This window comes from Pogona vitticeps, chromosome 8 (assembly GCF_051106095.1).
Source record: "Pogona vitticeps strain Pit_001003342236 chromosome 8, PviZW2.1, whole genome shotgun sequence".
Classification (NCBI taxonomy): Eukaryota; Metazoa; Chordata; class Lepidosauria; order Squamata; family Agamidae; genus Pogona; species Pogona vitticeps.
Genome location: NC_135790.1, coordinates 20,994,513 through 21,020,468, shown reverse-complemented (window position 1 = coordinate 21,020,468; position 25,956 = coordinate 20,994,513). Strand labels below are relative to the sequence as shown.

The window sequence follows — 25,956 nt, the reverse complement described above, 5'->3', positions numbered from 1 at the left end:
TTAATATCCAGAATCTCCAGGGTCACCATCTGAGATGACAACTCGGAGACAGTGAAGGAGAATAATGGTGACACTATAAAATGGGTGTCCTTTTCTTCTATGATGCTTTTCTTTCTTGCCTTATTCAGCAACCTCTGATAAACTTATGTTCACACCAAAGCATCAACAAACCTAGCAGTGAAATGCCAGTTAAGGCGACTGGTCCTTTGACTTAATATGAAATCTTGCAGTAAGCTGCATCTAGGGTAGACCCACTGAATCAGTGAGGATCTGGAGAGTCAAGTCCTCTAAACTTTATACACTGTACAGGGCTTGTGTTTGGGGCTTCCGTTTATTATGAATTTAACTCACGAGCAACTATTTAACACCGGTTCTTCTCAGTATTGGAGAAATGAATCACAGACGGTCAAGTCTGCTTCTAGCAAATTCAAGCAGGATAGAAGTGAAATAATGAGGACTGTACCAAACAGTTCATGAAAAAGCATTATTTTTGCAGCAAGATTTATTGCTGGTCTTGTGTCTGTTTCGGGGATGGAGCCGCTGTAACAACAACAGTAGAGACTGCTTTTGTAGAGCCGGACACGGTTCCCTGTTGGAGGTGGGAAGCTGGCACTGTCTGAATTCGCACCTGTGGAAAACAGAAAGAAGAAAGACTAAAAAAATCTAACATTGTCACACAGCAGAAAAACAAATACTGGGAATTTATGAAAACAGGCAAAGCTCTCCTATAATAGCTTGTACTTGACAGTCAGGCACGACTAGATCTTTGTAAAACAAACATACAAGCAAGCAGGAAATGCACAGCATCAATGCACAGCACACAGCATGCAAAACATAAAACACAAATAATCTGACATTGATCCATTTAAATGGTTTTATAGCATAAACTACATAAAGTTGTTGCCATAGCCAGTGGCAGCTATATCTGCTGCCCATCTGCTTTTGGTCTTCTTGGCACAGATGGCAAAAAAAAGTCTGTGCACCAAGGGACTTGTGTACCCTTTGTTCCTTGAAAACAAAAAACTGTGTCCAGTGGGTTCCAATCAGAACAAGAAAAAAAAAGCCCAAAATGGAACTGCCATTTGGCTCAGAACACACTTCAATATGCAAAATGCCCAAGTTATGGGATACTTGCATTTCCCATCTCTCACACATGAGCAGCTATCATCCTCAGGCGTAGTGCTGTGAAGGCTCTCCAAAGGTAGGCAAGTATTCATCGCCCAAAGAAGCCTGTTTCTCTTCGAAGAGCTGTCGATTTCAACCTTCACGAATGCTCTCCCACAAGACCCTCTCCCTGCCGCAAACTCCCAGCTCCTTCGAGGGATTTCCAAAATGAACCACTGCAAAAGTCGGCACGGGCAGCAGCAACAGCAGCAACCAGCAGTCACGAACAGGCAGACCCCTCCCTTGCCCACTCACCTGGGTTGCCTGCCCTTGTTGCTGCAACTGTTGCAGCTGCTGTGCGGTCAGGAAGCTCACCGGTTTGTTCCCAGCAATCAGTTTTGTCCCAGCCGGCATTGTAGTGAGGATGATATTTCTACCCAGTCCGCTGATGCTGTTGGAAGACCATCAAGAAGTCAACAGGGATCCGGTGGAAGTGGATTTTGCTCATCTGCCTTTTAAGTTGTAGCGAGGCATGGGGGTGTGGGCTTATACATACAACACTGGCCTGTCAGTGCTGGCCAGTATATACTCTCTCCCCCACCCCACCCCACCTCCCCTCCCACACAAGGTATTTTACAAGAATAGCAGAAACAGCTTATTATAAAATCACTGTCACTACCAACTAACATTATTAAGCTAAATTCCTTTTGCCAAATGAAGAGGTTTTTTTAAAAAAGATTACCATTCATCTTCTGAGGGTCGAATGGTCACTGCCTTTGCCGAAAGAGAACCCTATACACAGATGTGCAAATAACTCTCCTTTTAATTGAGAATGCAGTCAGGAAAACTCTGCAGATCCAGGCTAATTTGGATTGCAATAAATCCAGGTGGGTGCAAATAAAGGGGAAAGGCCAGGCTTGCTCTTAAATAGCTTGATTTGTGGATAGATGGTGCAGGTAAAGGTAGTCACTCTATGGAGATTAAAAATTCCCACAGGGTAGAATCTGCAGACTAAGCTGCAGCAGGTGGGGAAACAGTGGCCTGTGAGCCACCGGTCTCATCAAAACCAAACTCTATTACTCACTTGGCCCCCAGGTTGCCCTTAATGATGGGAGCCGTCACAACGTTCTTGCCTTTCACAGGCTGACTGATGACCGAAAGGGGGACGGTGATCCGGGCAGGCAACTTTCCCTTGGGAGGAAAAGAGAAGAAGAACCAGAGGCAAATGTCAACATGTTTCCATGGGATGCAATTTCTGAGAAAGAAAGAAAACGCGTTCTTTGCATCCTGCAAAACAGTTTTCAGAATGTGGAGTTCCTTCTTTGTGCACAGATGGGTCACAAACAACAGGGTCAGCAGTTACCGTTCTGAGCAGCATTCAGTATTCTACAAAAACAAAGTGACCTCTTATCTCAGACACTGAAAGTTTTTGATTCTGGAGGCAATAACAACAACAACAACAACAATGGCAATATTAGGAACAGTATATATACTGTTACTCGCTTCACGGATTGCAGCCTTGTCGTGGCGAAGGGGCTTGAGTAATTCAGAGAAGCTATGAGCTATGCCGTGCAGGGACACCTGAGATGGACAGGTCATAGTGGAGAGATCCGACTAAAGGCGATCCACCTGGAGCAGGAACTGACAAGCCACTCCTGTATCTTTGCCAAGAAAACCCCATGAATGGAAACAGGTGGGAGTGAAGGAAGGGGGCAGGCTGTTGGGTTGACTGGCTGTGTGTGGGAGATGGCTGCCTATCACCTTCTGATCAGTTGATCGGCAGCCGGTAGGCAGAATAAACTCTCCTGGGGGGGGCAATTTGTGGGTGAATAACTCAGATGTTCAATATCCAATCTTCACCAAAGTTGACAGGCGTGTTGGGGAAAGACATAGGAAGCTCTGTTGTGATTCTGGAGTCTCTAAGTACCTGGGGGGAGCTTTCCTGGGGGGGGGTCCTTTTTGTGACTATATAACACAGGGGTCCGTAATCCAATGTTCACCAAACTTTCAGCAGTTGTAGAAAAGCGTCCAAGGAAGCTTCCCTGCAAATCTGGTGTCTCTAGGCCATTGGGGACCAGTGTTATAGCTGCTTAAAGTGCAGACGAATCAACAGATCGATTCATCAAAGAATGCTCATATATTCGTATTTGTTGAGCCGTTAACCTTGCCGAATAACGGATCAAAACGAATCGCCATTTTTTTTTTATTTGTCCCCATCTCTACACCTGATGGACTGTATTTGGTGTTTTTGAATAAGAGCAATAACAGCACCAGCTGCTTACCGCCTGGGAGGTTGATACGACAGTCGTGCTCACTGGGACTTGCCGCATGGCCGTCGTGCCTGGTCCAAGGGTGATAGGAGTCCCTGCCGCTCCAGACACGACCGCGACCGCCTTGGAGACGGATGCCGTCATGGTGGGCAACGAAACGGCTGAGGTCAGCACTGTCCCTGGCAAGCTCACTGAGGAGGAAGAGGGCATCTGTTTGGCATGAGTGGCTACGGTAATGGTCTGCCCAGCTTTGGGGGGCATCACCCCCATCCCCTGCACAATCCTGATCGTGGCAGCTGGCTTGGCTTCCGCGGAGGCCACTGTGGTGATGGGTTTGCCTTTCTGGTCGGCGACCGTCACACCCAGAGCGGGCATCAGTCTGAAGGCCGAGCTGCTCGACTCCATAGCCTTCAAGTCTGGAGTCACTTTCACCACAGCAGGCCCGGCTGAACTGGGGGAAGCCGAGCTGGGCGTGCTGGTCCTGGCAGGAGAGTCGGACGACTGGATAGGGCTCGACGTCACCCGCAGAGTGGCGGAGAGCCCCTTCCCGGCAGAAGCGCTTCCTGCCGCCGCGGTGGTGAAGAGATCCTGGGTCAGTTTGACCGTGGTGACCTGGGATTTGGCCAAAGTCGCCATCATGTCCGGGGTGATGCGGAGAACAGTCTGTCCCTTGGCATCGGTGGTGATGGAGGAGGGAGGCAGACGCAGCACGTCCTTGCCCTGGATGCGGAAGTTGGACGTGGCGAGAGGGATGCTGTTCCCAGGGGGGCTTTTCATGCCTAGCTGCCCAGTAATAGCCACCTAAACGGGAAAACATAGCATGCTGAATTGCAGGCCCTCTTCCTGTGTGCGGCTTCATCCGCAGCTAGAGAATGCAAAGTTGTGCGGGGGGCAGATTATTAATAAATACTGTATTGTGAACAAAAATTAAACCACTCTTTCAATATTATCGCCGATGGTCTGAGTTTGATTCTTTTAAAAAAATCTATCTAATGGATTTAAAATAAATAATATCCTGATAATTTACTGAAATAGGGACAACAAAGAAGTAGGTTTGCTGTTACTTGGCAGCCTCGAATGGCCGAGCCCCCTGAAAAAAAGGGCCCGAACTCTATGGAAGGTGCACAGCCTTCACTCCCAAAGAAGCTAACCAGCACAAATGCAGCCTCTCACCTGTTTGATGATGTTTTGGCCAGCTACGTTCTGGAGGACAGCGGTGGATGAAGGCGAGGAAGAGGAGGACGAGGTTGTGGATGACGGTAACGATATCGTAGTGGAACTGGGGGCAGAGCCGCCCGGAGAACTCGTGGCTGGTTTGGGAGCAGGGCTTGGCGTCACCGAGATTCCTGACCCAGCCGCGCTGCCTGTGGCTGTAACAGCAACGGCTGGCTTCTGCACCTGGACTGGGCTGTTCTGAGCTTTCACCGGGATGGCCATCACAGCCTAAGAGTGAGAGGAAGTCATTAGCATTCAGGCGACGATCATCTGTGTCTCCTCCATTCATTTGCAAGCTGCATTTCACTATCAGAAAGCCCCAAACAATTATTCTTGCCAGGACCGCAGGACACCTCAGGAAATACTCTTTTCTAAGCAAATAATTATTTTCCAAGGGACTGTTTCTAGGCCTCTGGAAGCCACCCACCCATGATGTAAGGGATGTTCCAATGACTCTCAGTTTAATGCTATCTAATATCCATTGTCATTGAAACCTTGTACAGTATAAATCAAGCTGAAACGGCCTCGTCTCCTTCCTTCGATCCTCCTTCCTACATCATCCAAGAGGATGCTGCATAGAAGGTGCAAGATGCTCATGGGCGATGGAGGGGATGCGCTCCTAGCAGGGTCTTTGCTGATATAGATTTAAGCAACGGTTGTGACCCTAAATGTACATGTGCCCTATAAAGGCCCTGTTTTTGAAGGATGGACCGCCTGCTCAGGTATTACAGGCCACCTTGACAGAGAAAGAACACGTTCCTCTCCTGTTTGGTGCAACCATTTGAGAGCAGAGATTGGCGAAACGTTCTATAAAAGACCACTCTGCTCAACCTGAGAGAAGACTCTCCTCAACAGAGGCTTTACATTCACTCCCGGAACATCCTCTGTTTTTCTCCCCCAAGGCGGCAGGCAAGCCTATTAAAGACACGCCTGCAGAGAACAACTAACAGAAAAGATGGCAACACTACACTGGTTAGTGAGCCGGGAAAAGGATATCCATTGAGCAGACTGAGGTTTTGCACAGGAAGACCCTAAACTTGTTCCTCTTTGTTTGTGGAAGAAGAAATTATCTGCGGATGGAAGGAAAGCCAAGAGCAGTATCATCAAGCTTAACCACACATTGCATGCATGTCTCTTTCAAACACAGCCATTCGTATTCCCACTGCAAACAATGGTTGCCCAAAATGTAAAACCACAAAGTCTACCACTTTCAGAACAGGAGGAGATCATTTGGAAGGAAAGCGGCGAAGGCTGGGGGGCGGCTCCTTGTTTTTAAAATCCCACAGGCCTTCCTCACCTGAGACAGGACTTTGGTTTGTGCAGACGTGGAAGGCACACGGATTTGGGGCACAGAGGCTGCTGCGGGCGGGGGAGGCACCTGCGTGACCGTGGGGCCCGGCTGAGACGACGCCGGAAGGCTAGCCTGGGCTGTCAGCACTCGAACGTGGGGGAGCCCCCCGGAGGAGGACCCGTGGCTGGTTGCCCGAGGAAGAGGAGGTGGTGGCGGTAGAGCAGCCGGTGCCAGGGTACTCTGCGTGGTGGTGAGCAAGGTCCCGAGCTGTGGCATGGTGGCCGAGGAGACCAAAAGGATGCTGTCAGAAAAAGAATGAATGAATAAATGTATATATTTTTTATAAAATCAGTACAGGTTCACTAAACAAAGGGTTTATTACTAAAAACTGTGTGGAAATTGTGTCTACGCCCTGCATTTTAGAGATCACTTTTAAGAAAAAGAGTGGCATGGACATGTGCCATGATCTTTGGGACTTTCATAAATATTCTTCTGCACGTTCCACAATATATTGGTGCACATCCTGATGAAGATTAGGCTGAAAGATTTTTTTTTTAATTGTCAATGGTCTAATACAGGTAATGCTTTCAGTTTTAGAGATGCTTTCCCTTAAAAATTTGTTGTCTTGCAGAAAGGAAGCAGCCCCATTTTGTTGCCGTGCAGAAAGGATGGACAGTCATTTTATTGCCTGTGCAGTATGGAAGGGTGGGCATTTTGCTGCTTTTGAAGAAAGGGCTCCCATTTTGTTTCCTGCACAGAAAGGATGAGGCACCATATTATTGCCTGTGTAGAAAGGAAGAGGTGCCATTTTTTTGACTTAGCAAGCAGAAAGGAAAGGCGGCCATTTTGCCACCAGTGCAGAAAGTAACAGGTGCCATTTTGCTGCCTGTGGTGAAAGGAAGGGACACCATCTAAAACATATTAAATAAATAAAATATTTAAGATAACAGTACTGACTGAATTGGTTTTTCCCAGTTAGGGCCACCTGTTCTCCTAGGACTATTCCTGAGTTGTTCTGACACACAAACAAACTGTATTTGTCTTTCTAACCATTACCTCTGTTCTTGTACCAACCTCTAAACTGGGTGACACACATTAATTTGTGGGACAATAAATTTGTGGAGGAGCTTGCCTTGGAAATTCTGGTCCTGCATTCTATTTATTTTTGGTTGTGTTCACCCTTGACAGTCTTACGTTGTTTAACGTTGGAGAAGGAAACCTTATCCTGCGGAGAATGCAGATCCCTCCTTCCCACAGCCTTTAGTGGGCCAGATGTGGTCACGCAAAGCAGCCAGGACCCCGGACGTCTCTGGGTTCCTGCCAGAAATGTCAGATGAAACTTCTCCACCTGGCACTTCAGGCAGGCCAACCGCTTCCTCTCCTCTTCCCTCTTCCCAGCACAGAGAAGGGAGGGATGCCTGAGGAGGGGAGGGGAGATCGGCTTCTGCCTGCAAAGGATAGCTACAAACCACAGGGTGCAAGGAGTTCCTGCTGTCTCCGGTCAGCCACCACCAGCAACAACAGAGATCCTTCTACCCTGCTCCCTACACTGGGAAGGAAGCCACAGAGGCCCCACTCTTCTCTCCAACAAACCACTGACAAGGGTGGAGATGTCCCTCTCTACGAAACAGACAGGATACCTTTGGTTGGGTTTTGCTGGTTCCGATCCAACACTTGGCAGACTCTTGCTAACCACGGAGACGGGGGGCGGTGAAATGGGCACGGCGGGCAAGGGAGGGGCTGTCGGTGTGGCCGGCGTCACAGGGGTCGCCGGCATGCTGGAATCGCTCAGGCTTAGCTGGCTGGGCTCCGAGGTGCTGCTCGTGACGACCTTCACCGAGCTCTCCTTGTTACTGGATTTCTAGAACGACCATCGCAATAAAAACCATCAGGATCTCCGAAACAAGTCCACCCAATAGCAGAGAAGGCAGGAAAGAGGAACAAGAGAGCTGTGGACTATTATTACTCAGGGACGTCTCTTTCGATAAGACGGGCCCAGGTTCAATCCTCTCCACCTCCTGCTGGGCTAGCAAGCGGCTCCCACTCACAGTCAACAGGATTAAGCCGGATGGGGGCATGCGCTGAACCACGGCAAGGTACCTTCCACTGAAATGGTACAAGCTATATATGCTTGAAACTAATTTTTTGTGACCAGGGTTTTAGCGGGATAGAACAGGATGGAGCACTGTTATCCACATCAAATTGTTATGTTGGGATGAACTATATGGCCATTCAGTCAAGTACTATAGTAGGCCTGTGGTATCCATGGGGGATCCGTTCCAAGTTCCGCCCCCTTGGGATGCCTGAAAGCACGGATATAGAAACCCTGGGGACCCCTGCTCTATGTCTTTGGATTCTTCTAGTGGCCAATTCTGGTAATACACCTTGGAGATCCCCATTTTTGGGGTTTTTTATTTAACATGTTCAGGCAGCAAAATAAGTAAAGCTGCAGGTACTGATCCCGCGGATACAGTGGTCCTACTGTATTGATAGTCCCCAAATCCCTGCACCATGCATTTATACACTAAGGGCAACGTACTGTCTTTGCAGGAGGCTTGGGTTTCTGTTGAAGAGCTTTTTTGGCTTTTGCTGCAGCGGCTTGGGCCTGATGAATCCGCTCTGCAAAGACAAAAAAATAATAATAATTTTAAAAAGTACAATTTCTCCAACAGGTGTTAATATGGGGGTGGCAAACCTAAACAATTTCATTGTTTGCTTCAATGCACTTGCAGTTCCAAGAATGACCACTCTACAATCAACAGAAAATGGACTGAAGCAAACAATCTACCTGCCGAGGCAATTTTTATGCGAACACTAGCAAAGCTCTGAATGTTCATCACCTTTCCTGTAAATGTGTTCCTGAAAGAGGATTTTATTTTTTTCCAGCTTGAAGGATAAGAGAAAGTGATCACTGTACAGTCGGGAATAAGAGGGAAATTGTGTGTTCCGTCTTTACAATGGCAGAATTGACTATCAATAAGCAAAACATGTTTACAGCACTTTTGTTTTACTAGCAGGCAAGGATTTTAGTTATATTTTTGAAATCCTAGTTTTCGTTCAGTCGATCTTCAAGGCACCTAGAAGTATAAGCAACAGGCAATTATTTCTCCATGGACAGGGTTGCCCAACTAATATGCATGAGGATTTGGAGAAAGAGCCAACAGGATGATAGAGGTAGATCCCCCCCCCCCGTTCTTTTATTTCTGGAATGCTTTGATTTTTGCATAAAGGAAGTTGAATTCTACACTGGCTGTTCTGCCCATTTAAGGTATGACACACAAATCTATTCTATCTACAGTATTAATGCAAATGGGTGCTGCAAAAGACCCACCAGGGAGAACATACCAAATTCTTCTTCACTCCTGTCTCGATGAAGATATATCCACAGTTTGCGCCCGATATCGTATTTGACGCAGGGATCCTTCTCATAGTGCAACCGGTCCAGTGCCCCGCTCACCACCGTGTTAACCTGAGGACAGAACTCACAATGGAATTAAGGCTGCAAAACAGATCCAGTACAGAAGCATCCCAGCAAGTGTCTTCTGCGCATGGAAGGAAGAAAAGTAAGAAACATGACAAGGAATCATGCATCCAAGTCATGAATCAAAATGAAATGGCAAAATGTTACAAGGAACACACAAGACTCTGGTGACTCAAAGCAAAACTCTCACCCATCCACAATCTGTAGCTTTTGGGAACAGTTCTAACATGAAACCAGCTGTAGTGCATTATACATCTACATTATTTATTTATTTATTTATTTATTTATTTATTTATTTATTTATTTATTTATTTATTTATTTATTTATTTATTTATGTATGGTGGATTCAGTATTTAGCCTTTATAACTCTTAAGAATTTGTCTGCAGTTCTCTCTTGTAAGCTATGAAATCATTGGTGTTTTAAACCATTATAAAGCATTCCCTGCATTGAGCATGATACCTCTTTTTTTTCAGAACAAAGTCTTGATGGGGAGTAGCCTTGTCAGCCTGATGTCTTTAGGATAAACACCAAGGCTGAATAACATATTCCCCATTTTGCCTGCTCTTCTGCAGGAGCTAACCAATGCCTAAATGGCTCCTCCCCATGAAAGAAATTAAAAGTATCTTGAACTGGACCTGACTCACTTACCTGAGCACTGGTGACATCGGGAGCAAGAAACTGAGAGTCTTTAAGTAGCTCACAGATCTCAGCACGAGTTCCTTCTCCGTTAGGAAGACGGGCTGCTGCATCCCGGACTAAAGGCAGGGGAAAAAAAGAGGTCAGAACACAGCCAAGATTCCAGTTGAACAAGATGAGAAGTAACATTCTCTGTATCTCATTCATTTGTGGCTTCCCCACCTCAAATTTGGGTTTTTAACTAATTCAACACTGGCTTGGATGGCAAGCTTTTCCAATTCAACCCCCAAAAATATCTCAGGTACTTTTCTCCATATCATGTAGATACTGTGATAATTATATAGTAAGTTAGTTTTCAGGACTAACCTAGATTCTCCTCTGCCCATATTCTGCCAATGATCCCAGACCTATAGCACTCAGTACAAGAAAATGCCACTAGACATTAAACTTTTGGATTTCTTGGACTTCAGGCCCTGGAATTCTCCAAGCCAGAATTCTGGAGGCTTTAGGAAGAAATCCAAATCCTCACAGGAGCTTTCCATTACTTATAGCTGAGGAATGAAGACTCCATCAACCATTTTGTTCCTATGAAGGCAAGGGAAATGGGTGGGAGAGAACTGGGTCAACTCTGTCCATTAGGCTCAGTCAGGACGCCTCTCAAAAAAAGCTACCAGTCCCCTAATCACTTGCAATTCACAAACACACACAGAGCAAGGGGAACACCAACTCACCAAGAGACAAAATGGTGACATAGGCAGGTCTGTCTGAGCGCAACAGCGAATGCTCTCGGGCTTTGTTCAGAGAAGTTTCCTTATCAAACACGCCCTTCACAGGGCCTACCACAGACTCAAAGCCATGCATATGGAATGTGAAAGCTTTGTGAGGTTGGCTGTATCGATAACGTTCCTGCACACGTGGAAGAAACTGAGTTAGAGGAGAAAATGGGAGGTTTCCAGAATGCTCAGCTATCAGATGCAGTTCATCCTAAATTTGGAATGGGTTTAGAGCAAATGCTCTAGTGAAAATGCAGGTACACCCAGATTTGAGTTAACAAAGATAAAACATTAGTCAAATACAAGTACTAAACCACAGTAAGGTAGTGTATTCTAAGACAGAGAACAAAATGCACAACCAGGCTGCCTCTTCCTAATCCTTTTGCTGCCCTTGTTAAGGACCAGCATCATCTTATGCTTGCACTTGACCAAAATACAGGGTGTTGCTGCAACGAAGGTATACAGCCTGCCAGTTCCTTCTCAGGATTAAAAAAAAAATTATTTCCAAAACAATTTTTTTAAAAAAATCTCTTGCCTGCCACATTTTTAAGCCCCACTCCCCATACACTTATTCTTTTTTTTTGGGGGGGGAGATATTATTTCTGTATCTCTTTGGCCACTGGAGGCCGCAAGGGGCCTTTTTCCTGCTAAGGACCATTTTTTTAAAGAAATAATTTTTAGCGTGAGAATCATGGGTTGAAATTCAGGAAGGGCCATAGGTGGCTCCTAGACAAGGCGCATCTTGACCTTTAACGAATAAGCAGGTTTTTTTCCCGCAGGTGCTTTGAGACATATAGACAGCACATTAATATGTAGCTGATAGGCACTTAATAGTTGATACAGTGCTGCACAAGTCGGAACATAAAATATGATCAAGGTGTGTATTAAAAAAGACTTTCCAAGCACTGCTATTGGCTAAACTTAAGGGATAACCTGCTCAAAACTTATTTATCATCCAAGACAGCCAGAGAATCAACGGTGGGGGTGAGGTATAATTTCTGGGGTCTTCACCTGTTCCTGGAAAAGGCGTTTCTCTTCCCCAGTGCTAGGCCGAACTACGTAGTCAGTCCTTCTGAAACAAAGGACAGCATGAGGGCTGAGCGAAGACAATGCAAAGACAATAACAAGAAAACCGCAGGTCATTTTGCTGAAGTACGATTACAGGTGTGGTGGCAAGAGATATAGAACTTCCACACGTGTAATTATTCACATTCTTAATTGTTGTCCAAGTTACAGAGACAGGTAACTTAGGAACCTGAATCAATCACACATTTTGCTGGTGAGTTTCCCCAATGCTTCCAGAAAAATGTCAATTATCTTGGAAAAGTAGTCCTAGGTCAATAAATAGTCCTGTCGTTATTTACTAAACAAGATGCCACCGGGGTTGTGAGGAGACATTTTAGAGATAAGAGAGCCAAGGTGAGATGAGTTACTGTTGGCCTTCTGTAAATGACTATTCATTTGACATATAGAGAGGACCACTATATTTGGGTTTTATTTCTTCCTTCACTATGGAATTTACACCTTTTCCTGCTTTTGTCGGATCCTTTGTCGGACCCTGTCTACGTGCTAACTACCGCCTACACTTGCATACGCAGAAGCCGCTTTTACAGGCTTCTGTAACTCAGATTAAATTTGTCTGGTGTTCTCTTACCCTCTTACTCTTCTTTTTTAAATCTGGGTACATGTTTTTCTTTGTATTTCAAAATGAAAAAGAACCCTTTATAAATAAATGACCAGATGGAATGCAACTGTGATAACTCTTTAACATAATTTTCAATCATATAGCAAGTAATATAACAAATAAAAAAGTCAGAAAAGAATGTCAAGTTTTGTATGTAGTAGTCATGAGAATTAACAGTTCCGGAATGATGTTAATATTTACAGCCAAGGAATGAGCCAACTGGTGCTTTGATAGTTAATAGTAATTTGCCTTTATGAATCATGCAACTTAACGTATGCACATGTAAATCACCAACAGGATTCTGGCGTGTTTTGAACAATGATGCAAGGGCATGCTTTTGACTTGACATATAATGTATTGTGCTTTCAGTTTAATCACCCGCATCGCATGAAATAAATATGAAGCACTTTCAAATAAGAAAAAGAAGGGAGAGAGAAAGAGAGAGAACTCTCAGCTAATACCTGTGCCACTGAGTTACCTTCTAGAGTAATATTTACACCTGCTTTTACCAATAAATGAACACCTTGGTCTCCCATATGGCATATGGTGCCGTTATTGGAGACTCACTCCAAAACTCAGAAAATGTACATAGCTGTCCCACTTTCTAAGTCCATTTCTGAGCCAAATATATACTTACGCTCGGGGGATGGGTGTGGCGGCATCTGAGCTGTCTTCATTGTCCTGCCAAAGAGAAGATGAACGTGAAGGCAGGGAATGAGCCAACTCAGAATATGCCCTATTCATACCAATATTCCACCTCACCTTGAAGAAGGCTTGGTCTTTCATCTCCAACCAGAGCTGGAAGAGGGCTGTCAGTTCCTTCTCATGATCTTGGGAAGAGCCTAGAATGATGGCAGAGAAAAGTCATAGCAGAGTGGCACCTATGACTAATATTTAGGATGCAACAGTACAACAAAAGATAGGGGAAAGTCAATGAACTACTATTAAGGAAAAGAAAGTGAATCCAAAATCTCCCAATTCCCAAATAAGGTCCAGTTCAACTTCCACCATCACCAAGATTAGAACAAAAATATATATGGAGAAACCATTATTGATTTGCCCTGTTAGATTACTAAAGTGCCAGGTTTAGAGAAAGATAATGCAAACACATTATATTTTTGTACAGTTCAGAAAGACGATTACATGTATAGTTACAAACGGCAATAAAGACAGTGACATCTTTAATTTCCATTCCTACTTTAATTGAAAGCCAAGAGAACAACCGATCAACTTTATTAGCAGAAATGTATTAGCAGGAAACAGCTAAATTACTTTACCTGTCAGTTTCCACTGCTGAGTTTTTTCTTTGAATTCAACAAATGGAGAGAAAGTAGAAGCAGCATCTGTAACAGAAATAACAGATGTTTTATATGCCTTGAGTACTACTGTAATACCTTTATAGTTTAGAACAGATTATGTTTCATCTCAACACACCTAACATAAGACTCAGCATAAACAGAACAAGCCAACTCTGCAAATGGTGCTCCGTGTGCTAGCAGAAGGTCTTGCACAAGAGAAGCTCTGTTACAGCCCGAAGGGCTGAACAATTGCATACCCGTACACAGACGGAGGGATTGTATTCCCTCTTGCACAGAACAGGGTGGAGTGGGGACTGAGAATGCTCTGGAAACAGCTGTGCAAGGGCCTGCACAAAAAGGACATCACTCTCCAGATGCTACCAGACTGAAACAATATCCTTTCAGCTGCAAGAGCGTGGAAAAGAAGTTGTGGAAATGGCCACAACTATCCAGTGAAGTGACAGTCATGAGATCACCATCTGGCCAAACAGATGTGCGCTTGGACCATTTCCATTCCATAGACGGACAACTGAACAAGATGCAGGACAAAATCTCTACTCACTGGGTGTGCTGACCAGGGCTGATGGAATTTGTATTCTAAAAGCATTGTGAGGGCTACGTGTACTATAATGTATCCCATAACAAACAAGGCTGGGAATAAATACTCCCAAGTACCAGCAAGACATCCATTCTGTCAGAAGTCACCATTTGACATCAAGTGGTTTGCATCAATTAGGTGTATGAAATTTGTCACTTGATGCGATTTTGTAAATAGTTTTTTACAGACCGCATCAGACAGCTAAGTTATTTCAACTATTTGCGAATTTCAATAAGGTACGCAGTCTGAAATGCTGAAAACAAGGTTCAACGACCCTAAGTTTTGTTTTGGCTTAAACTGGAAAAAAATTGTCTTACCTCTGCTTTCACCGGTGAGATACTGCAAAGCAGGTAAAACGAGTTCTGACCAGTTGGGAGCAAGGGAGAACCAGCTGTTTAATGGGCTGGCCGGGGAGGACTGCCAATCCATAACTTTATCCTCAAGCTGAGCAAAAGAAAACGACAACTTGAATTCATGTCACTTGGCCAGCTGTCACCACCGTGACACACAATGAAAGACTCAGAACTAATCTCCTGAGAACCGAAATAGCTTTGCCACCAACTGCCAACCTGTGGCAGTTTCTTTAGTAAACATACACCTTTGCTCACTCTCACAGTACAATTTTACATACAGGACGGGCATGCAAGGAATTTCACACGTGTGCCAAAGATTAGTAACCACTACAGCAGGCCAAAGCCACCTTGGAAATCATTAACTCGAAGGGATCTGGATATTTTAATAAATAGCACAAAGCGCTTCCAGGTCAAAGCACTTATACAATAGATACATTCAAAGACGTAACTAGCAAACAATGGATGAAAGCAATGATTTTGAAAAGTTACTCTTCATGGTGGGGGGAAAAGCATCAACACAAAATGAAGTACAAGAGAGTCTTGTAATAAACGTGGGGACATTGAGCTCTTGATTTTGCAAAAGCCTGGCCTGGTTGCTCCCAACAATTTTCAACTCCATAAAGGTGCACCAGAGATGTGACAAAGCACAACACTTACCACTGAGAGACTAGCAGGCCCTTCTAGAAGCAGAATCTCCAGAAGCAGAGAGAAAAAGCTGAAGGAGATTTCATTTACTCCAAGGCAGGGTTTGATGTCTTCAAGAGGCCTTTGGCAGAAAACAAGATCCATTTTAAACCCACATGACAATCACTTAAACACTGATGTGCTGTCTGTCTATCACTCTGGCCTTAATGTGCTTTCTCACACACCAATATATTTCCACCCCACAGATGCTGGAGGAGAAAGTGTGATGCTAGAAGATTATCTTACGAATTTATGAACCTAGTTAAATTACAAAACTGGATCTTTCCGCATTCACAGCCACAGCCTTAGCTAGAGGGGCCGAAGGATCTCCTCACTGATTCAATCTGGCTCTTCAGCTTTTCAACAAAAGGAACACAGGTCGTGGTTCCTTGCCTTGAACCAATTTATACATCCACTTCAAAATATTATTCTCTTCTCTTGTTGTAGCACTATGTCAATCAAGTGTGTTAACTTGGCTGCCTTTCATGTTTTATCCCCACAATGCATGCCATCTGTTTTATACCAGTTAACTCTGCATTGCTGGATATAGAAGTATAGCTGCATTATGCACAGGCCACATTAACTATGAAGCAGCATCCTACCAAAAACGTTGCTTACTTGTGTTGAATATTTCTCATTTTGACTCTTTCCAGTGTAACCTGAACTGACTCATTATGCTGCTTCAGGCACATATCCGTACTGCCAATGTTCCCAGAAACAACTTACTCTTCTTTAACAGATGGGAGAGATGGGGGATCCCATATGGGAGGGATGGGGGAAGGATTCTGAGACACCGAAGGCATTCCTTCAGGGTTGCCAAGGGACTCTGGGAAGTCTTCTGCTTCTGATTTGATCACTTTGAGCCTCTTTCTCTTTTTCTCTTCCTTTTCCTTTGCCTTCTTTTTGAGGACAGCCAGGTCAAACAAGGCTTTTGATGAATTTAAAAAAAAAGGAAGAATTTTTATTCACACAGCCCTAAATATTAGTTACAAACTATACCAATTTCTTTACCAAAATAGTATACAACAATTCTTTTGAATTACAATTTACTTTACTGTCATTGTACTTCTGTACAATGAAATTAAATGCTATCTCCAGTACACATGATAAAACACACAAGAACATAGCATCCATAACATGAAAACACAGCATGCTACACATAAAACACATCCTTCTCATTTACATCCTTCACATTCAATTTTCCATCGCACCACACATCAATATTGCACTATACAGTGGAATTCATTATAGCTGCTGCTCTTTTGAAAACAGAGACAAAGCAGGAAAAGCTTATGTTGGAAAAACGCTCACAAATAATATCCCTAGCAAACATGTGTTGCTTGCTAAATGAGTGCACAGAAGCAGACTTAAATTTCCAAATGGGAGATGCTGTGCTTTTATGTCTACTATTTCCCTATAGTTTGTAAAAGCTGCTACATTTATGGTTTCAGCAACATCTTGGTAGCAAAGCCTGGAAAATAACACAAATATTCTCTACCAGAAAATATTACACCGATTCACTGACCTGCCAAGGATCCTTTCCTACCAGCATTCACACGTGTCATGATGTCATTCAGAGTTAAGTCCCCGGTCATTAAATCTGGATGGTTCTATAAAGGAGGAGAAGGCACCGAGTGAGAAAGATAGCAAACAGAAAGTAAGATGGTCGTCAGCAATCTAAAGGCGAGATTTGGTTGGGTTTTTCCCATCCTGTAGCACATTTAGCAGCTCAGAATGCTGCACCGAGAGGCAGGAAGCTGGAATCCCCCATGAGCAATCAATGGTGCTAGCTAGTCCCTGGTTGCAGACCTTGGTGGGAGGGAGTCTCCTCTTTCTTTTAGTCCTGTCACACATAAAGGAGACCCCGATACAGTCCCAAGCTTCCCCAAAAGATGTCCACGTATAGGATCCTGGAAGCACAACTATAAAGCTCCTCTTGGACATCCTACATAGAACAAGACCGACTTATACATATCAGTAAGGCTTTACTAGAAATGGTTGTATGTACCTGCTCTTTATGTTGCATTCCTAAGCATACATTCCTACACGCATGTATTTCTGAGTGAACAGGCACAGGACTGGCCTGACAGCAGGAGAGAAACCTCTTCCTAGGGTCTATTTTGTCACAATAAATGGTACCAAAAACGGGTGGGAGACAATGAAGAACAGCATCAACAATGGTTGGCTTACAGGCTGCCGCTTGCGTTTTTCATGGTGCTTTTTCAGCATCATCTTCAGGCTATTCTCATCAAAATCCACTTTATCTGAATTAGGGGGGAAGAGAATACAGTAAATATTACTAAGTTGTTTCTGTTGATCTAAGTACAGAGCCCATTAAATTAAGATGCCTCCAGATTTGAATGCAACAAGTTCCTCACAAGAAACTGAACTCTAGTCAGTTTCACAGCCTACCATTTTTAACAGTACATTCTCCAGACAAAGTTATCTTTGTTGAGACATTATTTATTTTGGTACTTACATCATGTTTTCCTACACAAAAAGCCTTCACAAGCTGGGTTTAAATATCAGACAAATACAAATAGGATTTATGTATTTAAAAAAACAAAGCTAAGTCATTCTTAGTTGGCGGCAGAAGTACACTGCACTATTAAGCAAAAATGAAATAATACGAGCTTTGATATTTCCAGTAGAATATGCATTTTAATTTTTTTTATTAAAACTGTGAAAAACGAGACCAAATCTAATGGTTTCCTTCACAGAAGGAACCAAGATTATCAGTAGCAGGAGACCAAATTTTAAAAAAAAGCTCAAAAGGAATAACTTTGGCAACTCGAAATCAGAAAAATAAAATACTGTACAATTCGCAAACCTTTAAAGTACAAGAGGCTCAGAATGAGTCAGAATAGATGCCTCTTGACCTTACCTGCTGTTTTCATATCTTGCGTTGATAACGAAGGGATCACTCTGAGAGGAACCGCAGGACTTGGGCAATGGGAAGGAGAATTTGGAATCCATGAGCTTAGATCTAAAATTCACAATACAGCAAGGTTTATGGGTGATCAGAAAACATTCTGAGCTTATTCCTCTAGGTAGCAGCTGTGCATTTATACAGCCAAGCTCTGTAATTGTAGTATTTACAACCAGTAAACCTGGAAAAGAGCAGATCTGCATAAAAGATCACGCAAAAGCCAAACTATTACAAAATAGGTCTGTTTCCTCCTAATTGGGCCTTAATGCTTTAAACAAATGCTGTTTTAATACAGTGGGGATGGTAGACATGTATTAATAGCATAAGGAGGCCAAGGATATTCCTAACAGCAATAAGAGTGCTCCCTAAGCATCACAACAGATGAAGGAAGGCAGTTTAAGTATCCAGAGAAGCAAACTAGAAATTAAGTCTTCACTGTTCTGAAGCAAAACCGTTTACAAAGACAGGATCAGATTGGAATCCAAATAGCAGACAAGAAGCCATATTGTTACCTTCTTCATCGGAGGATAAGGTAGTGTCTCCGCATTCTTCTTTTACCTCCCTGAGGATTTTCAGGTACCGCCGGTGTGTACGTTTATCCCGCTCTTCAGCAGCACAAGCAGCCCCTGAATATTTCTTCTTCAGGGTCAAATCGGAACCACCTTTCCTAGCAAGTTCCAACAGTTGCTGAAACAGATATGTGCAAAGGGCAGCTTATTAAATGCCACGTAAGCACCTGTTGCTTACAAAACCTTCACAAATTTATCTCACGACATTTAAACTCAAATCCACCATAGAAGCCAACAGAGAAGCCTAGTCAACAGGGCGAAATGGACATTTGCTTCATGATACGTAGAACTAGCTATCAGCAAGAACGAAAAGGCTGCGATCCAAGAAGTTCCTATTTGTCTGCAGAAAGGCTTCAATGTTCCCAACCATATCACAAGCTGCTTTTGGAAGTCCTTTCAAGTCTTCAGTACAAACCCATATACAGCGTAATGCATAGGCTGTAGCTCAGTCGCGCAGCATGTAGTTTACAGGCTCAAGCTTTAACTCCTGACCCCTCCAGTTAAAACATCTCATGCAACACAACAAGGGGATACATTTGTCTGAGAACTTGAGAGCTTTTGCAACAGCAGACAACACCGGACCAGATGGCACACCAGTTTGATGCATTTTAATGCAATGTCAGATCTTCACAGACATATATAACCTCCTGAACTCTGTAAAGTTAGGGTTACTCTTTGACAACAAAACCGCTATTTCCCCCCGTCCTAATGAAAACAGTACACATCAAAAATCCATATTCTTTTCCATCAGTGGGTGTCTTCAAATACTTACATTCCGGGAGGCCAGAATCTGTTTCAGCAAGCGGTAGAAGTACTGCTGTTGGGAACTGAGGTAGCGTTTGTACTGGGACTTGAAGCAAAGCTGTCGATATTTTACCACTTCAGGATTGAAGTGTCCATCTGCAAGAAGAATATCACCACTCTTAACCACTGTTTTCTTAACTAAACCCTGCTGTCTGAACCTGATTTTTTTTCTTTCCTAAAACCCATGCTGTAGCTCACCACAGTTTAAATCCCAGGAACACCAAGGACTTTTTGTTTTAATCTGGTCATGCAATAACTAATTAGAAAGACACACATTACAGAATACGGAGAGGAAGAAACAGTTTATGATGTGAGCAGGATCAATGTGCTGCAAAGATGTTGGGTTTCTTTCAGAAACTTAGTTCATAACGGCTTCTTCTGCACTTCTGCAAAAGTTTGTATGTCCCCATGGATATTTTAAATTCAGAGGTGAGAACTCTAAACACTGATGCTGTGTTGCATCCAAAACAGTCTCCTAGTTATTTCTGCCAATAAATTGTTCTCCTTTATACACCTTTTCCTAATTATTTTACTTTGAATGCTCAGTTGCAACCATCTGTACTTCTTCCAGTTATCTTATGACTACACATGTTCAATACACAGGAAAAAATTAAGTGTGATGCCATTTCCTTCAGCTATCTTTACTTTTAGTTGCTTTTCACCCACCTATTCTCAAATGTAGGACAAACACATCAGAGTTCAGAGGCGACAAAGTATTTGAAGTTGTTTTCACTTCAGTATGCTTTACCATGTTATATGAAGAAGCTCATATTAAGCTTAAGGAACACAATGCAGGTGACTTCTCTTTTCAGAATCTCTGCCTTCCCATCTTACATCAGTAATGAAGCAAATGGAACCAAGTTTATTTATTTAGTGGACTGTATCTAGACTTAGACTGCAAGTCTCGTTTAGCTTAAAGCAGGTTCACTAAAATAAACAGGACAAATGAGTAATACTGCACTAAGCAAGCGTATGTTTGGATCCAGCCCACTGCATCCATTCCACTATCACATAGCATTAAGATGCTCATGGTGGTTCACAAACAACTTTGATATTAGGATGCAGTATATATATATATATATATATATATATATATATATATATATATATATATATATATATTTTTTAAAAAAAAAATCAGAAGCTCAAGCTTTAAATCTGCAGAGAATAGCCACTTACCTCTGAAGAGCTTCTGGGCAATATGTAGAGGGTTCCCGAAACGGAAATTCTCGCCTTTAAATAGGGACAGAATAAGATTATTCTGGTGTTCCGTGTTATTTTCTGGAAAGTGGGGCAAAAACTTTTTCAAGTGTTCTCGCTGTGAATCCACCAGCACGTCCTGCCATGTTGAAAGACTGACAACTTCAAAAAAAATCTCAGGCTACAGAAGAAGAAAAAGACCAGGTAAGAATGTGATAAAGTAAGTGCAAAGGCAATCAAAATATTCTACTTGTGACAACTTCAGCAACAGGAAGGAGTCATATGGTTAGCACCAGATGTAACCATACTTATTCATATATTCCAGTGAAATCAATGGAACACAACTTTGTCATGAGTAAAGTTGATTTGAACTCCACAGGTCTACTCTGAGCATAATTTAGACTGGGACCAATCCCACATCATTCGCTAAGTGGTACTAAAATACCTCGAGAAGATGCTACACCCACCATATTCTAAAGCAGGATGTGGGGCACAACTAGTAAAGGATGTATTTTTTCCCTCTCTGAATTCCTTGCGTAGGTATTTGCACAGTCAATGCTAGGAGACAAAGTGCTGGACTAAACAGACCACCGGCCTGAATCAATGCAGAGCATTCTGACAATGTCCTGTCTACTTCACTGAAACGCCACAAAGGGAGAAAGATCTGACTGAAATTTAACACAATATGGGTTTCACACAGGTAGGGAAACAAGGCCTAATCCAATGACTGCGTCAAATAAACACAGTGATACCGCCACTTTTGAACTGTTAAAGATAGCACTTGCTCAGTTCACATTCTTGTTTTATATTATTTGGAGGGAGACAGAAGGAATTACAATTACTCTCATTTCTACTCACATCTTCCAAGAGATCTTCTGGCAAGCTAACCCGAATGGATCCCAACATACAATCCTCCATAATTTGTGTGCCATTTCCTTCTCCAGATGACCCCAGTTCCAGCGGGTCAGTAAGCATGTGATCCAGAGAATCCATTATTCATATTTCAATCAAACCTCTGAACAAAAATAAACGTATTGTAACTTACATGCTATTTTAACAAACCAATTTGAAACAGACTCATTGAGAACTAAAGTACCATGTATTTAATTATTTCTTTTACAAACCAAACCTAATTGATGCTTCTTTGCAAAATGCCCTGGCAGAGTACGCCCCAATAAGTAGTACTACTTTTACTTCCCTAGGTGTAATGGTCTAGTTTAACACTTCAGATGCTAAAAAAGATTTTTAAAATCATGTTATGCCTCACTGCAGTACATTATACTTAGTTCTTGATCCCTACATCTCTCTTTCTGACCCAAGAATTTTATTATATTCCTGTGTACCTTGTACAGAGAGGTTAAAAATATAAAGCAGCTAGTAAGCCTTGTTGCATTCTACAGTGGGATTTATAGGGTTTGTCTTTCACTTTGTCTCTCTCCCATTGATGAAAAAAAAAGGAATGAAAGAGAGAACATTAAATTATCTGGGCACTATTGCCTCAGATGATTGTAGGAGTGATTTTCCCCTTTACAAGCATGCTTTAGGATTGAGTAAATAAGCAGGACTACTCAAGAGTGTGTTCTATGTATAAAGAATAATTTCAGTGTCACAATATCATATTTCAGGTAAAGCGATATATTTTCCAGTTTGGAGGAAAGAAGTCCCATTCCGAAATAATAATCACATCAGTATTGATAACTTCTGAAACAAGATCCTATATATTGAAATTAGTGGTATTTACCTTTTTTGATGAAAACTGTTTCTTTTACTATGGACCATGAAAATTAGTTAAAGAGGATGAGAAGAAGTATCTAGTTGCCATCTGCAATGTTGAGCCTAGAAAGAGATCCATTTATAATTAAAAGGATTTACTTTATAAGCTTTGTATTTTATTATATGCTGTATTTTTGAGCTCTCCTTACAGGTACCAACTACATATTATTTATCAAATGCATGACAATTCTGTGGCTTCTAACAAATAGTTCAAAATGCAAAAAATTATTCTCTCTGACTTCATTGTGTATTATGAAATATTTCCACTCACATTTCAAAACATTCTTTAGAACCGCCAAAATTGCACACATATTTACAAAGTGTCGGAAAACGTAAACAACATTCTGAACACAAGCGAGAAAGCAGCTGGAGAAGTAAATAATCCCTTTTGTCAATCTTCCATTGCAGGTCTTGGTGAATTATTCAATTCGCACATTTGAAACAGATTCCAGCACCTTAAAAATTCATAAATAAACCTGCATGGCAAATGCCACTCACTCTGTCCAAAGCATCTACATCAAGAACTTGACAATATATACACATGCAAGTATTTGAACAAGTTCCCCATCTTTAATTTTTTTTGTCTTATAGAAATATGTGAACAGGATTAGTACATACCAACGTATCATGCAAGTTTCATCAACTGAATAAAACTTGTAAAACAAACTATAGTTCAGTGGCTTAGGTCTCTAACTGCAGAGCTAGAGGTTGGGAGTTCAATTCCCCACTGGGTCTCCTTGAGAGGAGCTGGACTTGATGATCCTGAGGGTCCCTTCCAGCTCTGCAGTTCTGAGGCTACCGGTTCGCTTCCGCATCGACTTCAAGGTTATAATGATAACATTTAAAGCCCTAAATGGTTTAGGAGCTAGGTACCTATCAGAACACCTGCTCCCGGCCAGATCTGTCCGTAATGGTCATTCCTCACAGGGAGGGTGGTTGAGGGCCATGACTGGGAAGGAGGTCCAGAGGGAAAGAACGAGAAACCGGGCCTTCTTGGCGGTGGCCCCCCCACCTGTGGAACAACCTGCTGACTGAGATTCATCTGGCACTCTTGCTGGATGGATTCAAAAGAGCACTGAAAACCTGGCTCTTCCGCCAGGCTTTCCCAGAGCACTGCCTTCCCTTTTTACCTTTTTTTTTTTGCTATCCTCTCCATCACCCTTTCCACCACCTTACTGCCAACTGTTTTACTTTCCTGATTTGTTATGTATTAACTTATTTTTATTGTGTTTTTATTTTTTCCCCTCTCCTTATATTGTTGTTAGCCGCCCAGAGTGGCCTGGTTGCCAGATGGTGCGGGACATAAATTCAAATACTAAACAAATAAATAAAATAAGACGATTACTCTGTTATCATTAATGGTCAAGTAAGAGCTCTTTATTTTTTGTACAGGGTCATCAGAATATATGGCACTTCATCTAATTACTCAGGCACATCGTAGAATCCCTGGTTGTATTAAGAAGCTACCCTCTAAAACTGGTGATGCTTAAAATCTGGAAGAGGAGAGTCAAGTGCATTGAGAGAGCCACTTTTCGACCTGGAATTTGCCAAATCCAGATCAAAGTCCCCAAACGAGCGATGACCCTCGCTATGTGACCCCAGGGCGAGTCCTGCTCTCTTTAACCTTGGACCGAGCTCCCTCGCAGGGCTGGTGGGCGGATAAAGGGAGAAGGAGAGCCCTCTGCATGGACGCAAATTCTTTGCAAGGAACTCAAATAAGAAGACTGGATGAACTTAACGATAACAGTAACAATAATCATGAACACCATTAGAATTAAAAGCAAGCTAGATCCTCCTCGCCATAACTAACTGCAGGGGCAGAAGCTGCTCCACCGTCTTCAGCTACCGACTTACAACAATTGCCAAAAGTTGTTCCTGCACTTCCAGATACACACACGCACGCACACACAGGGCGGTTTTGCCAACAGGGCTTCCCACCGGCAAATATGTTTAGGGCTCCAGTCCTCATCTTTAGGCTCCATGCTTTCCCCCCCATCCCCCCCCCCCTTTAAGCACCAGCCCTGCTAAGAAATAACAATAACAATGTTAAGAACAAAAATAATAATAAAAGCAGTAATAAGAATATTTCTTAACACTGATTGTATTACTCCTTAGCATCTTATTATTATTATTATTATTATTATTATTATTATTATCATCATCATCATCATCATCATCATCATCATCATCATCATCAGAGGGAGAAGGGTTAAAGGGGACACCTAGGCCGGGATCCCGGGCTCCCTCCCTGTTCCTCCTGAGTAGCCTACCCCGCATCTCGACCCCCTCCTTCTGGACCCCCTCCCCCCTCCCCCCTCCCCCTCGTTTTACCTCAGCAGCCTCGGCCTCGGCGGCGGCGACGGCGACGGCGGCAGGCGAGCGAGCGACCGAGGGTGCCCTCTTTGCTGGCTCGGCCTCGGCCCCGGCGCCGTCCCCTCCTGCGCTTCCCCTTCCCGGCGCCGGCATTCCGCTTCCAGGTCGAGGGAGAGAAATCATAGGTGGGGAGGCCGGAGGGGAGCCCCCCAAGCAGGAAGGCGCATGCGCGAGGGCGGGCCGGCCGGCCGCTCTTCCCTCTCCCAAGCGCCCTCGCGAGACGAGGCCAGCGGCGCCTCCCCATGGTGGGAGGCTCGCGCATGCGCACTTTCCTGACAGCCTGAAGCCGGGCAGGCCGTGGCCCGCCTAGGCGTTTTGTCGGGAAGTTTCTATTTCTTAAAGGCAAAATGTTCTTTTCTTTCTCCCGCCCCTTCGTTTCTCTCTGCCGGCATTGACGGCAAAGGGTTCCCTAGCCTTCTCTCCCGGCTGCCCTCCTAAATACACGCTTATTGGCGGAAGAGGGAGGAGAGAATCCATATTGTGGACCACAACTCCCAGAATCCTCTTCCGTTATGTGCTGGCGGGAGGATTCTGGGAGTTGTAGTTCAAAAGGAGACGTTTTCCCTCCCGGGAAGTAAGCTGCCTGAAGGTCAGGGAAGCGTGCTCCCGAGTGAGCCTGGCTCAGATCAGGTCCAAAGTGTAAGGGGAAAAGAGCCTCTCCCTGCCATAAACATGCCGTTCCCTTGAAGGGTCCAGATTCTGTGACTCTTGGCCATGTGAGCTGGGCCTGAAGGGACATAAATAGTGATTTGCCATTTCTGTAAGTGCCCTTCCTTGCATGAAACAGCTCACAGGTATTAGCAGCAGCTTTCCCATCCACCTTCTAAGTGGAAAGGCTCTCTTTGGGCCGTGGGGGCAAGTGAAATAAATAGGTTTAAAGACAGCACCGGCTACCCACCCTCTCTGAAGAGGCAGAGGA

At 43.5% G+C, this 25,956-nt stretch overlaps 1 protein-coding gene across 2 annotated transcripts; it reads right to left on the bottom strand.

Moving 5' to 3' along the window:
- Positions 1-49: 49 nt before the first annotated feature.
- Positions 50-25,127, bottom strand: NFRKB (nuclear factor related to kappaB binding protein). 2 transcript variants are annotated; one of them, XM_072979040.2, is made up of 28 exons: positions 24,996-25,127; positions 22,633-22,727; positions 21,750-21,906; positions 20,871-21,072; positions 19,660-19,787; positions 18,831-19,005; positions 18,274-18,375; positions 17,580-17,653; positions 16,915-16,999; positions 16,116-16,317; positions 15,363-15,471; positions 14,670-14,796; positions 13,734-13,799; positions 13,219-13,298; positions 13,094-13,137; positions 11,784-11,844; positions 10,731-10,905; positions 10,012-10,118; positions 9,226-9,349; positions 8,420-8,499; positions 7,521-7,741; positions 5,887-6,181; positions 4,548-4,817; positions 3,387-4,175; positions 2,189-2,295; positions 1,420-1,555; positions 381-628; positions 50-157 (listed from the first exon to the last, which is right to left on the bottom strand). In XM_072979040.2, the coding sequence occupies exons 3-27, from the start codon at positions 21,882-21,884 to the stop codon at positions 503-505; spliced, it is 4,020 nt and encodes a 1,339-aa protein (XP_072835141.2). In that variant the 5' UTR covers positions 21,885-21,906; positions 22,633-22,727; positions 24,996-25,127; the 3' UTR covers positions 50-157; positions 381-502. The 2 variants fall into 2 exon arrangements, with proteins under 2 accessions (XP_072835141.2, XP_072835142.2); XM_072979041.2 differs by having other exon boundaries at positions 11,784-11,841.
- Positions 25,128-25,956: the final 829 nt, after the last annotated feature.